Below are 16,689 nucleotides of genomic sequence, written 5' to 3'. Positions count from 1 at the left end.
TTAAGCTTCACTGTGCAGAGTCCACAGCAGGAGCTCCGCCTCACGTATAGACTGACATGTTGTGGATCGTGTCCATCAGTTTTGATGCCTTGTGTGGACAAAGGCCACACTTATGTGTCGTGTGTGGCTGTAAGTGTAAAGGAAGAAAGAGAAAAGAGATGAAGGAGATGTGTTAGACCTGTGGTGTTGCTTTGAGCGTGTACATTTATGTTGTTTTGTCCTCGTTATGTGATAACTGAATACACATACATTGCCAGCGTGATGCTTGCACAGTATGTACTCGTGTGCGCTTGTGTGTATTTCTGGCCGGGACTTTGCTTTGGCACCGCGATTCACTTTGCCCGCTGCGCCTTTTAAGACGTCAGCTGGTGCAGAGATCATCTCACCAACATGACAAACACCATCCAGATCAAACACGTGCCTATTTACTGAGCCGCGGCCAAGATAGTAGAGCAGAACAACAGAAGAGACGAGTTCACTCGCTGCACACTCGCAGGAAAACGCTTTGTGCTGCAACGCCGCAGAACGACGGAGCGAGAGAGGCACCCACCCTCTTCTACGCCGCCCTCGTAACAAAGGCATCCACAGGAATTAACATGAAATATTCTCTGTTAGTCACATGACTCGCAAGTCAGCGTGCTAATACAGGAATCAAGCCAAGATGAGAAATGAATCAGAGACATGGTGTGATTTACAGCATGTGTTTAAGACACATATGGCCTGTTATCTTTGTGAGATCTCACTGTGTTTTTCATGCTTTGTGTGTGTGTGTAATTTCCACTGCAGGAAATATCGGAGCAGAGCTCTCTTACAACAATGTTGGCATGTTCATATCATCTGATGCCGGCAACACCTGGAGACCGGTGAGCCTCACACCTACATTTACACCCACAGCCAGCAGATCTGCAGCAGTTTCGAACTTTGACGGATGATGTAAAAAATTAAACACTTTTACAAATATTTTGGCTTCTTGTTATGCAACACCTTTAGTTTCCACTGCAGCTTACTGCAGGTTACAGCAGACTTCTTTATAAGACACTTTAGACATGCTACACACCAAAGCAAGAGTGCAGACGATGAAATCATTAACGGTTGATGTGTCTGTGAAGGTTCTCAGTCATCCAGGTCATCGTGGTCAAAGGAGCTTGCAAAGAAAAGCGTCTGGACTTCTTTAAGTTGCTTGAAGACGTTTCACCTTCATCCGAGAAGCTTCTTCAGTTCTAAGGTCAAATGGTGGAGAGTCCCAGATATAAACCTAGTGGGAGTTTCCCCCCACAGAGGGACAAAAGGACCCCCTGATGATCCTCTAATCGCCTGAGCCAAGGTGTGAAACTGGGTGTGGGTCCCAATCAGCCAGAGTTTCGGATGAGCTCATTGTGAAACCTGGCCCCACCTTATCATGTGATTTCCTGCGGTCAGATGGCCCAGGGTGTGAGTGGGCGTTAAGGCGTCTGGGAGGGAACTCAAAACTGGATTATAGATGGAGAGTTGGTGTCGTAAACCACCGCCTCTGTTCAAAGATGGTCGCTCACAGTGGACATAGATGCTTCTTTCACTCCTCTTTCAAACCGTCTGTCCTCTCTGTCCAAAATGTGAACATTGGCATCCTCGAAAGAGTGACCTTTGACCTTAAGATGCAGTTTCACACCTTGGCTCAGGCGATTAGAGGATCATCAGGGGGTCCTTTTGTCCCTCTGTGGGGGGAAACTCCCACTAGGTTTATATCTGGGACTCTCCACCATTTGACCTTAGAACTGAAGAAGCTTCTCGGATGAAGGTGAAACGTCTTCAAGTAACTTAAAGAAGTCCAGACGCTTTTCTTTGCAAGCTCCTTTGACCATTAACGGTTGAGTTATTATAGTATTGTGCTTCCCTGCTTGGCTTGAACCTCCTTAACGTCCCATATGTACCTCTGAGAGACTTGCCCACCTTTTACGTTCTGTTTTGGCCCTTGTTCTAACTTTTTTGTGCTCCTAGCATCTAATTCACAATGAGCTTCTGGTTTAAATGCTTTACAAACCACTGCATTTTAATTTTATCTGAATTTCACCCAACTTTTTTGGAAATGGGACATCATTTTGTAACCTTTGTGTTTTTGATACCAATGTCTGTGAATGTCTGTTCAGATTTTTGAAGAGGAGCACAATATTTGGTTTCTGGACAAAGGAGGGGCTCTCGTTGCTGTGAAGCAGCCATCTGTGCCAACTAGACATTTGTGGTACGTCCATTTAGAGAACTTTTTTGGACAAGTTTCCTGTCTTAAATTGCTTTTCCAATTTCCTGTGGCTCTTGTAAGGTTAATCCAACAGTTACAGTTCCAAAAAAAGTGAATGTGCATATTATATGTGACACTTGATCCATTTAGTGATGCACTTTGACTTTGGCTCTTAAAAAAAAAGAGAAAAAAAATCATAGCCAATCTAATTTGAGGGGTTTTTTCTTCCCCGGACCACTTATCATTAACAGCCAGCACCCCAAACCCCCCCACACACCCACCCCCGCGCCTCCTTTTACTTTTTTCATTAACATGTTGCCTTCCTCCTGCCAAATCGGGTGCCTCGCTTTGCCTCCGTGCAGGCTAATCCAAGTGAGACCAGATCTGTGTGCTCGCTTTTGCAACAATTTTGAAATTAGTTTTAGAAGCAGTGAAGTGTAGCCTTTTTGTCTCCCGACCAATTTAAGTGCGATGGTAGAGGAAGTGCAGGAAAAAAAGATTGATATAAGTATCTCCACAGTCGCAGCTTTCATAGGCAGCTTCAGCTTAAACAGTTCCCCTGACTGACTCTCATAACAGGTGCATGTCAACGCGTTTCCTGTTGTTAGTGCTTTTAGCCAAATGAAGGCAGCGGCAACATGGGACGATCTTCTGAGCACCGGCCTCAGCGCCGTTTCAACCCACGCCACACTCGGGTACTCCTAGTTGTTCTCACTCCAGCACCAGTGTTGATATACTGTCAGGATCGATGTAGCCCAAGACCCGATGATGAAAGCTGTCCAATCTTTTGTTCCCGTCTCCTTCTCCCTCTGCACTTTAGTCAGAAATGAAACAGGTCTATTCTGGTCTTTTCGCCTCTGTGTCAACTTTTTATCCAGGAAACAATGATGTTGCTTTTTTTCCTTTGACACCGAAACCTTTCCTTTGTTCACGTCTTCCAAAAGCAGTTTTGTGCTTCTTTGTTTTAATAACTAGACGGACTCTCTTAAGTTCCCTTTCAATGCCTCAGCCTTTAATATTTACCGAACGCTGCAATAGCTAATTGCACAGAGACTCGGAGACTCCTGTGTCGAGACAAGCCGGTCATTCTGATCCCTACCTAAATCCTCCCCCATGACCAGGATCTAATAGAGAGCGTCTGTGTCTGCGCCGGCGCTGTTGCCGGGTTTGTGATGAGAATGTGTTCTGACGTACGATACACAGGGTCAGCTTTGACGAAGGCCGGCAGTGGACCCAGCACAGCTTCTCCTCGGTGCCCCTGTTTGTGGATGGAGTGCTGGTGGAGGCCGGGGCTGAAAACCAAATCATGACGTAAGTCCACAAAGAGCTGAATGACATGATGTGTTGATGTGATTTGAGTAAAAGGTGGCAGTGGGTGGGGGTCCTTGGGGTTATTTTTGCCCTCCAGTGAGGCCCAAAGGATCGAGGACGTCTAAAAAGGTCCTCAAGAGCTCTGCAGGATTGTGAGTCAGGTGGTTATTAAGTCTCTCAAAGAAATGAACCTTTTTGCTGTTGCACCTTTAGAATCGAATCAAATCTTGTATAAGTAGAATAAAAATAAAATGGCCATGAAAAAGCACCTTTTGGAGCTTTTTGTTCTTTATGATGATAAACTGAGGTAAGGAGCACACGAGTAACAACAGTTACAGCTGAGAATTAAAGAATGAACACATCAAGTCCAGTTTAATTTAGCCAAAATGACAGCTAGCTGCTGTGCTATTGTTTATTTACAGCAGCTAATGCCTCTGCTAACCCCGCCCCACCAACCCCGGCTGGACCCGGAAGCAGGGTTCATGCTTCATCACTTAAAGACCGGATAGAGCTGACAGGTCACATAATAGAGTCTTTTTCAACTAGTGTTATACAGGCTGTGCTTATATCACTTTCATTTGCACCTTTAGACATTGTAAAGCAGTTTAGATTACAGTAGTTTGAAACTCTTTGGCTGTTAACAGCATGGTGCAGTCATTTCTTCTCAGTTTGTTGGAATCAGAGTCACTTTAGAATCATCGTTTTAAAGATGTGTGTGTCTGTCACAGTCTGGCGAGGGCAGACTGTAGGGGTTGACAAAAGGACCCAAAACGCAGACTCCAAGAACAGGGAACAGAACTTGAAATGTTAACAAAAAGCGAGCCGTTTAATATGGCTGGTAAAAAAGGTACAAACAAAGGGCAAACTGAAGCAAAATTAACACAAACCTAAACTGGGAAATCTAAACAAACAATAAGAAAAACCAAGACAAGAAACTTGGAAGCATGGCGTGGACAACAGACGAGCTGACAATGACACACTGAAAACAGAGGACTTAAATACACAGGAGGTGATTCGGGGAAGTGGGAACACATGGAGGAACAGCTGACTGACATGAGCCTAATGACAGGAAGGGAAGTGAAACTAAATACAATTAACAAAAAACACACGACTCCTTCAAAATAAAACAGGAAACATGAGACAGACATGATATTACAAACTTGATAACATAAGACACGCAGCATGAAACACAAAGGGAAACTTAAATACAGGGGAAGAAAACACAAGGAGTCTAATAACCAAATGAACTTCGCTAATCTAATGAACTTAAACATAAACAACATCCAAATAAACTAAAACTTAAAACACTGGGTCAACAGACAACATGACAGTGTCAAAAAGTCAAAAATCATTTTTTTCTGTTTAATCATTTTCTAACCACTTAGACTTTAAGGTTGGTGTTTGGTGCAGAAAACTTCTCATCTTATTAATGCACCGATGCAGCTGTTTGTAAGCAGCGGTTTGCTAGTTTAAATATATCGTTCTCTGTATTGTGCTGCATTAGTTCAATACAGCGGGTCTTTCTAACGAGTAACTCCAAAGGGTCACAGACCTGTCTGAGGTGACACAGCGTGACAACGGGAGAGTAAAAGCTTTCAGATTTTTCTCAAATCCCTGCTTTTCTTTGTGAATGAAAAAATGAACCAAGTCAGACATTTAGAGAGGAACTGGAGTTGATTTGGGGTTGTATCTTATGTGATTATTACAGGTTTTTTGTGAAAAGTCTTGATTTTTAAAAGGAACTTGTAAACATATTTATCAAAAACTACAGTTTTTTCCTTTGAAGTACTGTGAAGTGGAAATCTAGCTGATCAAAACTAATTTTATTAAGATCATCTTGCTGTTAATTCCTTGCCCGCTTTGACTTCATATTAGCAATTTTACCCTGTTGGCAGATCGAAGCAAACCTCTTGGGGAGCGCAGTGTCATTAAGAGTAGAAGTGATACGCTCGAGTGTCACTATGTGCATTTTTAGTGGAAAATGGCACTTTATAAATAAAAAGCAGAGTTTAAGTCATAAGATCGTTTGCCTCTCCTGTCTCCAGCTTTTTTGGACACTTTAGCCACCGCTCCGAATGGCAGCTCATCAAGATAGACTACAAGTCCATCTTCAGCAGGAAATGCACAGAGGAGGACTATCAAACCTGGCACCTGCACAACCAGGTAAAAATCTAACTCCATGCCATGCATGAAGGTGCTGCCCGTGTTAGCGTTTGTGCTTTGAAAATGCTTTTCACCCACTTATGTCGCATACAGGGCGAGCCGTGCGTAATGGGACAAAAGCAGATTTACATGAAGCGCAGGCCCGGAAACTACTGCATGCTGGGAAAGGACTACTCGAGAATCCTGTCTGCCGAGTCCTGTATTTGCAGGGCTCATGATTTTGAATGGTAAGATGATGTGGGCCTTTGTTCAGTCGCCCCTTTCTTCACAATCGTCGAGGGGGATTATGTTTCTTCCCATTGTCGCCGAAGGAGAACTTCATTAATCGCAGCTTTTGTTCTGCCGCACATGTAGAAGCACACATTTCAAAGGACGTGCTTTCTTAAAATAATATTTTTAGAGTTTTTCTGTTACCTTTTAAGCACTTTGTTACTGGCAGCTGCTTCGTGTGAATGAGACTCAACAGGTCATTTAGCTAAATGCTGCGTTGGAAAAAAAGAAATGTCTCTTTGAAAAAGCAGCTTCTCGTCAGTAGCAATTTATTCTGAAGTGCATCCATCCAGCTACCATCAAATACACTCTTCACCCCATTCACATGTGCTATTTAGGGCTGTTTCTGCATCCCTGCTGTAGCCACAAACAACGTGAGTCCTGTAACTTACAAAGCTGCAGATGAAGAGGCTGTTTTCAGCCACACTTCCCTGTGTTCTATAAACACTTTGTCCTAATCACATTTTTTGTTCCGAGTAGAAGAAAATGATCTTGATGATATGTGTGCTCGTGTAAAATATACAATAAAAGCTGATGTGACAAAGCTACAATCCAGATTTTCACACTCATCCTATGAAAAAGAGCAATAAATAGGGTCCATCTTCTTATTGGCTGAACAACAACTGTGGAAGAAGATCTTTTATTTAAGTGGAATCATATCCTATCCATGCGTTTCAGTAACTTTTTCCGTGTGTTTTCCAATAATCTGATGAGTTTGCGATGCTTTTACACAATTTGCTCATAATGTCTGTCTCCGTATGTCTGTGAGCTCACCGCGCTCGTAATTCTGTTCAGACCATGTGGGCGTGTAAATAGTTTCAATTTGTATGCAAATCCTAAGCGGTTGTGTTTTTTTATCTTGTAATGACAGAGAATGGAAAACAACGTTTCAACATACAGCAGTTATGTAAATAGCGTTTGTAGATGTGCAGAGAGTGAGTGCTAATTGGTTCCTATTGAACTAGTCGAAAGTTTTTAGTGGTTTTTTCATTTGTTTGTTTGTTTGTTTAGTCTAATTTCTGTCTTGCTGTTTTTCTCTCTGCGGGGAATTATTTGATGAATACTTAAAATTCCGAAACGAGGAGTTTTAAAAACCCATCAGTGCAGAATTGAAGTCCAAATCCTTTAACTTAATTGAAGGTGTGAAGAGTCTGCCTGGCACAATGATCAGCTAAGTGCGTACTTATCAATCAGTTCAAAATGCCTGCAAACTATTGTGCACGTAGTGTTCTGCATACTGACCAGCTGGCACCGAACACAGAGTCTAATCCCACGTTTCCTTTACTGTCTGATGACAAGTTTCCTGAAGTAAAATTGGAAATCTGGAATCTTGTAGCAGTTGCTCATTTTGTTTCATTTGTTTCATTTGGTTTGTTCCAAGCTGACTCCGTTATGATTCATTTGTGTCATAAAAAGCAGAGCAGACCAACCACGGGCTGATGGTACACGTGAGACTTTAGGATGACTAAATCCATCTTCTGATCATGCTTTGAAAAAGAAAGCTCGTGACTAATACAAGCAGTGTGTGTGTGCATGTGTGTTTAAACTGTGAAGCATAGTCAGCATTCAAGATTCATAAAGGACAATAGTCGAGTATAATCCCTGATGAAAATCAACAAAATGCTGATTAAAGTCACACTTACGCTAAAATCTTTACTGGAACTCTTCATGTCCCCAAACCCTGAAATGACTGAGCTCATGAACTCATTGGGAAAATGTTTACCAAGGCCAGGATAGACTTATATATACTAAAACTTCTGTAAGATGTCCACTGTGCAAGTCTTGCCCACTGGTGACCATAAATAGCCTGGTAAATGGTCTGTATTTGTATAGCACTTTTCTAGTCCCTAAGGACCCCAAAGCGCTTTACACAACCAGTCATCCACCCATTCACACACTGGTGATGGCAGCTACAATGTGGCTGTGGCTACTGTGGCTACATTGTAGCTACAATGTACAATGTGGCTACATTGTAGCATTGTAGCTACATTGTAGCTGTGGCTACAAGCTACAATGTAGCCGACTGGACACTGCACCCTGCGGTGCACTGACAGAGGCGAGGCGTCTGGACACTGGCGCCACCGGGCCCTCTGACCACCACCAGTAGGCAACAGGTGAAGTGTCTCACCCAAGGACACAACGACCAAGACTGTCCAAGCCGGGGCTCGACCGATTACAAGACGAACTCCCAACTCTTGAGCCATGATCGCTCATAGAAAGATGACCCGACTTATGTCCCCCAGCACCTAGCTATCGTGGATCTTGAACATGTAAATGGTAATACTGGGAGTTATTTAGGCTTAACAGGATGATGCTGTTTTAAAACATCAGGCAGAGCCAATGTAATTCCCCCTACCTCGGCCTCCTCCGCTCCAGTTAAGTTAAGCTAATCGGCCCCTAGCTCCATGCGCCACTATAAAAGTGGCTTTGACCTTCTCATTATTGCACATGTATTAAGATGCATTACATGGTTATTTTGTTGACTGCAAAAGTATTATTCTGAGCATAAAGCACATCCTTTGTCCCAGGCTGTACTCTGTGCCGACCTTTTACCTATGTGCCAACATGCGCCCGTGTATCCAATCAATCTTGGCAGCTCGCTAATGAAAAGTTCACACTGTTGTAATCACACATTCATACTGGACTAGTCAGCGACAGGCTTGTTAGTTTTGTTTATTTGTTCTGCATTGCTAACTAATTAATAAATCAATGTCGTGAGCATTATTAGAGGGGACACTTGCTTACTTTGCTTTGTTCCATGTAAATCATGTCCTGACTGGGAACTTGAGAGTCAGTCATCCTTAAAGATGGTGGCAAACCTGCGCCTGCAGATTGTGTTTCCACACCCACACATTCACACTGCTGTGGTACATTTGTGAGCAGCAGCAGCCGTAATCAATACTTAATAATGATGCGTCTGTGTCAGACAGGCACCCGGTCGCCAGCTATGAACAGAGATAAGATGTAAATGGGGAACACACTGCAGGACAATAAGTCCCTTTTCACATGCTGATATTGATCAGGTGCCGTGTGGATGTTCTTTGTTGTGTAACAGCGATTATGGATATGAGCGCGGCAGCGACGGGAACTGCAAGCCAGCCTTCTGGTTCAATCCTTCCACCGTGTCCAGGAGCTGCAGCCAAGGCCAGAACTATTTCAACAGCACAGGGTAAGGACTGTGGGATTTAGTGCTAATTCACATTTAAAAGAATATAGTACCGGTGTATGCTGCGCACATTTCTGTGAAATGTTTTTGTGAACAAACAGGTCTTTTCGGAGGACTTTTCCACAGTGGGATGTGTTTTCATATCAGATAGGGATCATAGATTTAATATGATCAGTGGAGCAGAAAGCAGATGTTCGCAATCTGGTCCCAATGTGGGGATTTAAGCTTTGGCTTATCCTCATAAACATGTCCAGGAAAGAGCTTTGAAATCAGGAACATTAACCTTAATCCTACCAACTCTGGTGCTCACAGCACCCAGAGGTAAACCGTTTATTATATTTCACAGGTGGTTTATTCGAAATGTTTTATGTTTTGTTAATACATGTCGGTCAGTTGGTTTCTAATGACTTCTTGTCTCTGTTTTAATTTGAGACTATGCAGCTTTAATACATGAAGCTGTTTATTGGGGTCATGTTCGTCACAGGTCATAAACTGTTGGTGAGTTTGGGAGTCCACTCTCTGTCATTTTAGAGGGGAAAGGGAATTTCTCCTCATTTTCCAAAAGTTGATTTTATTAAAACTATAAAGAGAGACAAAGAAAGGCATCAGATCTGCAGCTAGAACACCATCATTTAGGTTATAGCAGCGAAACCTTCGAGGTCAGTGAAGCACGGGTGGGTTTTACTGCTCGTACTTACACTTTCTCTCCCCGAAGAAGATGGTTTTATTCTTTAATTCAAAAAAAGCACAGACCGAAAACATCCTCTGGACAGAGGACGACTAGTGGATATACTGGACAAAGGATTTTGAAATTGAAGCTGCGAGGCGGAATGAAAAGAGGAAGGCCTCGGAGAAGAGTCATTGATGTATTGAAGGAGAATATGGAGAGAGTTGGATCGACAAAAGAGGATGCAAGAGACAGGGTGAGATCGAGGCAGATAATCCACTGCACTGAAAGAAGAGTCATCATGTGAGGTTAATAAACGCCACCAATCAATCAGTGAATACTGACCATATCTGGTCAATTGATGACTGAGTCCATGGTAGTAATTCGCCGATCCTTAAATGGAAACCACTGCAATATATCATGTTCATGTTCAAATACTTCAATTGGGAAAAGTCGTATATTTGCATTTTTGACGTGATCGTTCATTTTCCATTACAATCCATTTTTCTTTGTTATGTCACAGAGATGTGACCTTTTTGTTAGTTTGAAAGCGCCCTGGGGGCCGACACCTTGCAAAGCTTAATCACAGTGGGAGTGTTTTATTCACTGCCACTATGATTAAGCTTCCCATGGTGTCTCAGCCTTTGACACAGCTTGTGTTGTCAGTTGTCATCCTGTCTGGGCGCCTGTTCAGACACAGCAGCTGTGCTCTGTTTAGTTCAACAAAATTCTCTGTAAAGCTCATGCAGCGTAGATAAAAATACTTTCATTTTCTTTTCCAAGGTACCGCAAAGTGGTGCTGAACAACTGCACGAAAGGAGTGAAGGAATTGTACACACCCAGAAAGCAGCAGTGTCCCAACAGACCCCCGAAAGGACTCTTGCTGACCACCAAAGATGGCAAACTCACTGCCAGCCTGGGCAGCAATGTCACCTTCATGGTGCATTTGGATGAGGTGAGAACAAATACATCTACATTTAGCTACAGACCTGTCAACTTCAACGCTAATTTATTTACCTCAGTTTTTACTTAAAGCTGCAATAACAGAATTCTGGCCACCAGGGGGCAGAAAAACACATTTAGGTGAACTGTTCTGGATACTTAATATCGTTTGCAGTTGCAGTTATAATGAATTTGTATCTGTGCTTTGGACCATATAAGGCAAAGGTATCAAACTCTGGCCCGCGGGCCAAATTTGGCCCGCAGCCTAATTACATTTGGCCCGCGAAGCCATACCAAATTACTATCAGAGCTGGCCTACTAGTATTATACAGCTAATATATATATTGTTTAGTATTAAGCTTTGCTTGTTCCATATTCAGTTTTTCAGCAAAACTTGTTTGAGTCCATAAGAAAAGATTCATTCTTAAATCTGGAGGAAGATTTTTTTCTTTTTTTGTCATCAACAATTTTTATTTATTTCATTTTAAACGTCAATAACAGAACTTAAAGATAACTACATAAATAAGTAGTTTAAAAAACAAACAAACAAACAAACAAACAAAAACAAAACAACATAAAAAAAAAACCCACAAAAAAAAAACCCAAAGGAAAATTATCCTATTCTTTCTTCGGAAGATTTTTTTTTCAATAAATATTAATGTTAGCCTGTGACTTTGTTCCAGTTTTGAATTTTGGCCCACTGTGTATTTGAGTTTGACACCCCTGATATAAAGGATAAAATTCAAACACGAGAGTTCCTTTAATTCTACCTTTAGCAACTAAATGTTCCACTTTCTTCACCACTTTAGATAAATTATCTTGTTCTGCTTTAATTAGGTAGGCAATATGCACGCTATATGTTTGGACTCATTATTATGAAGTGAATGTTGATTGCACAGTTCGATATCGTATTCAGTTTGGTTGCCTGTATGATATCCACTTTAACTGGCAGTTCTGTCTGTGAATGGGTGGTGTAAAATTGGAAAAAGTCTGATTATCATAAGAATCCAATAAAGGTCAGTAAAGGAAGACCTTCAGAGAGAGCTCCGGTAAAGATTTAAAAAGCAACGCTGTTGCTACTTGGTCACCACAAAAATGCTAAAAAAAATACAAAACAATGCAGAATTATTATCCAAAAACAACCAGATGTGTTTAAACAGGAAGTGAGCTGCAGCAGTGCTGCAGGGAGGAATGCAAATAAAAGTTGTTTATCAAAACTGTAAATTCAAAGTTTCATAATGTTGTATATTGAACACATTTGTTTTTCATCAAATTGGCCATCAATTGCGCCATATTGTGCAAGTCGCTGCACAATATGGCGCACTTCGTCACAGAGCTGCACGTTAACCGTATCGAAAAAGTGCATTTCAACCAGACATGACTGCAAATCATATTAATGGTCAACTCTCATACTACAGTCATTCTTTTGTTTTTACCACATCTATTATTTGTCTATATATCAACTTACATAAAATTGTGAATTCATTGTTTTTCTTGTTTGTTTGTTTTTTAAATTAAATCATTGATTTCCAAAATTATATATACAGTAATGAAAACGATCAGTGAATGGAGTTTAGAGGACTCTGACTCTGAAATGGTGTGAAAAACTAAGTACACTCACTGCCACAATCTTTCCTGTAACGAAAGTCTTTGAGAATTCACCCCGAGGTCATATTGTATTATAATCAGAGAAATTCAAAAGACTCGATTATAATAAATGTTGAAGTTTATGAAAGTGCAATTAGAAGAATACTGAATGAGTGTGGCTTGTTTGGAAGGGTTGAGAAAGCTTCTTCTCTAAAGAGAACATGGCAGCTAACGTGTTTGGCCATGACGCACATTTATAGAAAACTAAACAGCATATCAGCACAAACACCTCACACTAACTGTGATTGCAGCCATGGCGGGCGGGTGATTTGGGCTTGTTTTGTAACCACAGGACCCGGGTACCGTTCAGTCACTGAGTTGAGCCCATGAACTATGCAGTATTCAAGAGTCAAATGGGAAGCAATCTGCTGTGGCAGGACCTTAAGAGAGCTGCACATAAATGAGTGGCTGCAAATCTCAATGAACTGAAGTAATGTTTTAAAGTGTTCAGAATTTCCTGCACAAAGGAGTAGAATAAAGATTTCAAGTTATTGCTACTAAATGTGGAATTATTGGGTATATTTCAACCATGACTGTGTGTTTTTATAGAGTAACTTTATCATATGACTTGGTGACAATGCTAACACTCTTAATCTCACACACTGAGCCTTCAGTTGTGCTTTTAACTTCAGCTGCAGTGGTGTAGACCAGCCCAACCTTTTTTGCGCCACGGACCGGTTTAATGTCTGACAATATTTTCATGGACCGGCCTTTAAGGTGTCGCGGATAAATACAACAAAATAAAATCAAACGACCGAGACAAAAACTGTGGTTTTCTGTAAATATAACTGTTACGTTCCCCTGAGGGGTCTAGGCGGTGTGGGGAAGTAACAAAAAGTGTCCGGGTCAGAAAAAGGAGTCAAGGAGGCAAAAGGGTTAAATTACATAGTTTTTATTAATACTAACTAAAACAGACGGACAAGCCGCTATCACCTTTTAAAGAAACAAACAAAACTTAAGCGTTAGTCAATAAAGTACAAAGTAAGTCAAAAAGAGAGCAGCTTACTAGCTGCAAACACACTAATGGCACTCTGGCCCAGAGCTCATCTTTCCCTGGGCTTAAATACTTTAATTACTGATGTGAGTCAGCTGTGTCAAAGGGAAAGGTGGCACCTCAGGCAGAAGAGGCGGTGGGACACGCCCACACAGGCACCTTCAGGAGGAGGCCCTGCTAGGGCCGTAACAATAATAATCAATCAATCTTTATTTATAAAGCACTTTTCATACAAAAAAATGTAGCACATAGTGCTTTACATGGTTAAAAGCAGCCCACCCCACCCTCCAACTCACTCCCCACACTCTCATTAACATAAGCGATGTGAATACACACATATCCCCCCCCCCCCCCCCCCCCACACACACACACACACACACACACACGCACACACGCACACTTAAAAAGTAAAATTGGGCTGGGCACGCATGAGCCAAGTGAGGAAACGCTATCACAGGGAGCCGGTCACAGACCGCAGCCTCCGGGCTGGGCACACAGCAGGAGGGAGGCAAAGACGCCCCCCAGCCAGGCTGAGAGGACCCCCAGAGCCCCAGCAGCCCCGGTCGATCACAGCCCCGGTGCAGAGAGAGTGCCCTCCGAATAAATGCTAATTCACTGTGTAACTTTATTAGCAGCGTCCTCCTGAAATGCACCAACAACGCTGAGAGTAACATCCTCCTCTCTGCCCCTTAATGCTCTCTGGTCGCTATGGTAACGCGTAAACATTTCTTTCAAGATAAGACACACAACTACAACACGGGAAAAGACCCGGGGAAACAGAGTTAACGATAACCGGACCGCTGGTATAGAACAACAATGTCAGTTTTCTTTTGAGCCTAAATGTTCTTACAATGCCTGGATTTACAAATAGTGGCATTAGACACCTGGAGAATTGGGAATCATATGGAATTCCATATTGTGGGATCATTTGGTACACGTCACTTGGGAAACCCAGCATCATAATCGCACTGACGACACAGTTCCTCGTCCACTGGTGAACTAAAACATGTTGATTGGTTGTGCTGAACAGCTGGATCAGTGGTTTCTTGTGTTGATATTTAAAACTCGTGTCCAAATAATACTTTATGATGTCAGGACACATAAAGTAAACTGGTGTTTTTATTACTTCCTAGCAAGCAGTAGGACCAGCTGCACTGTAGGCGGGTTTGTTCACTTACTATCGTACTTCCCTGAATCCCGAAGCACAAATCCTGAAGTACTTTCTAGGAATGTGACTGCTTTCTAAACACTCTGAGGTTTAATAGAGTCAAATCCCTCCAAACCTCCCGCGCAGTGTAAGAGTTCTGAGCCAGACACAAAGGACCTCACCGGAGACCCTGTTAGTGAGCGAGAGCTGTTGTGTTCAGAGCCAGGTCTGCCACACTGGCTGGTCACTAGGAAACTGCCTCACATGTCTCAGGCAGTATACGGTCTGTGGATAATAACTGCAGGCTTTACGGTGTTAGCAACTGGAGTGTTTTCCTGCCACGGCGGGAACAGCTCAAGGTAAGTGCGCGTCCCCCGGGGTCCGGCCCCAGTTGTCATATTACTGCGTGATAAGTTGAGGAATGGACGCCAGTTTTCTTTCATAAAGAGTGGATTTCTGTGGAGGAGGGGGACAGGAAGGGACGTGGGTGGCAGAACGATGCGATAAAAGAGAAGAAGAGAAGCGCGGGGGTAAGGAATCCTTGTGGCATCGGCCCTATTTGAGAAAATTCTCAAGATGAATTCAAAGTTTAATTTATATTCATGAAGCTTGCGATGGCTGTATTTCTTGGGAAGAGCAAATGGCATCAAATTTTAAATGGGAGAAGACCCTGTGGCTCATATCCATATTTAAAAAGAGGGTTAGAAAGAGCTAAATAATCAACATGTTTGGGTGGATGATCAGATCCAAATCGCTTCGGATTTTGCATTGTTTAGGCAGCCGTCTACACGCCGCAGTAACTATGTTGAGTTGTCAGCTGTTAGCAGAGTGAAACTATTAATGAAGGATTGTTTAAGATTCGTTAAAAAACAGCTCACATTGTCCTGACGTTGAGATAAATGGGTATTGTGTGTATTCTAAATATTATTACGGAGGACGATTCTTAGAGAACTGCAGCAGCAACATCATGCTAAACGCAGCAGCTAATTTTAACTGGGACATGAAGATTAACATTAAACAGACCACTTAAGAGCTATTTTTACTTTTTGACACATTTCAGGTTAGTCTGATCTAAAAATATTTTTAATGAATTAATTATTAGTCAGTTATTTATTAAAAATCCCCATGTAAATACTTTAAACCCACAAACTAGGGCTGCCCTAAAGGATACCCTATTTCATCCTCCTGTTTGACTCTAATTAGGATCATTGCAGATAATCATTATGTTGCATTCAGTGAGGACTAGAACGAGTCTTTTTGCAACCAGGGAAGTCTCCCTCTGTTGGCCATTAGGAAGAATGCAGGTTTAAGGTTGTTTTGAATTGGCTTCCCTTTTCAGTCGTGGAAGCTATGTCTAATTTTTTGTCCACTGTGTTGTTCGAAAATAAACTATTTCTATCTGCAGCGAGCTCATTGATTACCATCTTCTGAAAAGGCTGGACATTGATGGGCCTTCACCCATACAGTCACAAACAACAGTCTACATACATTCACTCAAACCTTCAAAAACTACTTTTTTTTTAGTCAGATGATTCCAGCTGCTGCTTTTGGTTTCATGGTGCTCCAGATGTTTTCAGCTGGTTAGGGGTCTGGACTCCACAGCATGTCTTTATCCTGTCTTCCTTCTCTCACCCCAAATGGTCGCAGCAGATGGCCCCGCCCCTCCCTGAGCCTGGTTCTGCTGGAGGTTTCTTCCTGTTAAAAGGGAGTTTTTCCTTCCCACTGTCGCCAAAGTGCTGCTCATAGGGGGTCATATGATTGTTGGGTTTTTCTCGGTATGGATTATTGTAGGGTCTACCTTACAATATAAAACGCCTAGAGACAACTGTTGTTGTGATTTGGCGCTGTCTAAATAAAATTGAATTGAATTGAACTGAAATGACTGCAGGCAGGCCAGTTCAGCACCCAGATGCTTACACAGCTACAAAGCCATGCTGCTGGAATAGATGCAGTATGAGGTATAATACTAAAATAATAAAATAATAAAAAAAGGGGTTCACAGACAGGATCACATGTTGCTCTAAAACCTTTTAGCATTGATGATGCCTTTCCAGATGTGCAAGATGTCCGTTCCATAGGCAGCGATGCACTCGTACCATCAGAGATGCAGCCTTATGAACTACCACTGATAGCAAGCCAGATGGCCCCTCTCTACTCGAGTCTGGAG

The 16,689-nt window shown here is 42.2% G+C and overlaps 1 protein-coding gene across 1 annotated transcript in view; it reads left to right on the top strand.

The window, feature by feature from the left end:
* The window catches only part of sorcs3a (sortilin related VPS10 domain containing receptor 3a), a 288,360-nt gene that overhangs the window by 222,171 nt on the left and 49,500 nt on the right, over nucleotides 1-16,689 (top strand). The window contains exons 12-18 of the mRNA XM_087842211.1: nucleotides 787-863; nucleotides 2,127-2,218; nucleotides 3,419-3,526; nucleotides 5,572-5,689; nucleotides 5,783-5,916; nucleotides 9,015-9,128; nucleotides 10,576-10,747. Coding sequence (XP_087698337.1) covers nucleotides 787-863; nucleotides 2,127-2,218; nucleotides 3,419-3,526; nucleotides 5,572-5,689; nucleotides 5,783-5,916; nucleotides 9,015-9,128; nucleotides 10,576-10,747 — 815 coding nt within the window. The remainder of the gene's footprint in view (nucleotides 1-786; nucleotides 864-2,126; nucleotides 2,219-3,418; nucleotides 3,527-5,571; nucleotides 5,690-5,782; nucleotides 5,917-9,014; nucleotides 9,129-10,575; nucleotides 10,748-16,689) is intronic.

Source organism: Neolamprologus brichardi, chromosome 6, assembly GCF_056152115.1.
Source record: "Neolamprologus brichardi isolate AB-2024 chromosome 6, ASM5615211v1, whole genome shotgun sequence".
Taxonomy (NCBI): domain Eukaryota; kingdom Metazoa; phylum Chordata; class Actinopteri; order Cichliformes; family Cichlidae; genus Neolamprologus; species Neolamprologus brichardi.
The sequence above is the reverse complement of the archived record's forward strand: the minus strand, read 5'-3'. Positions and strand labels throughout refer to the sequence as shown.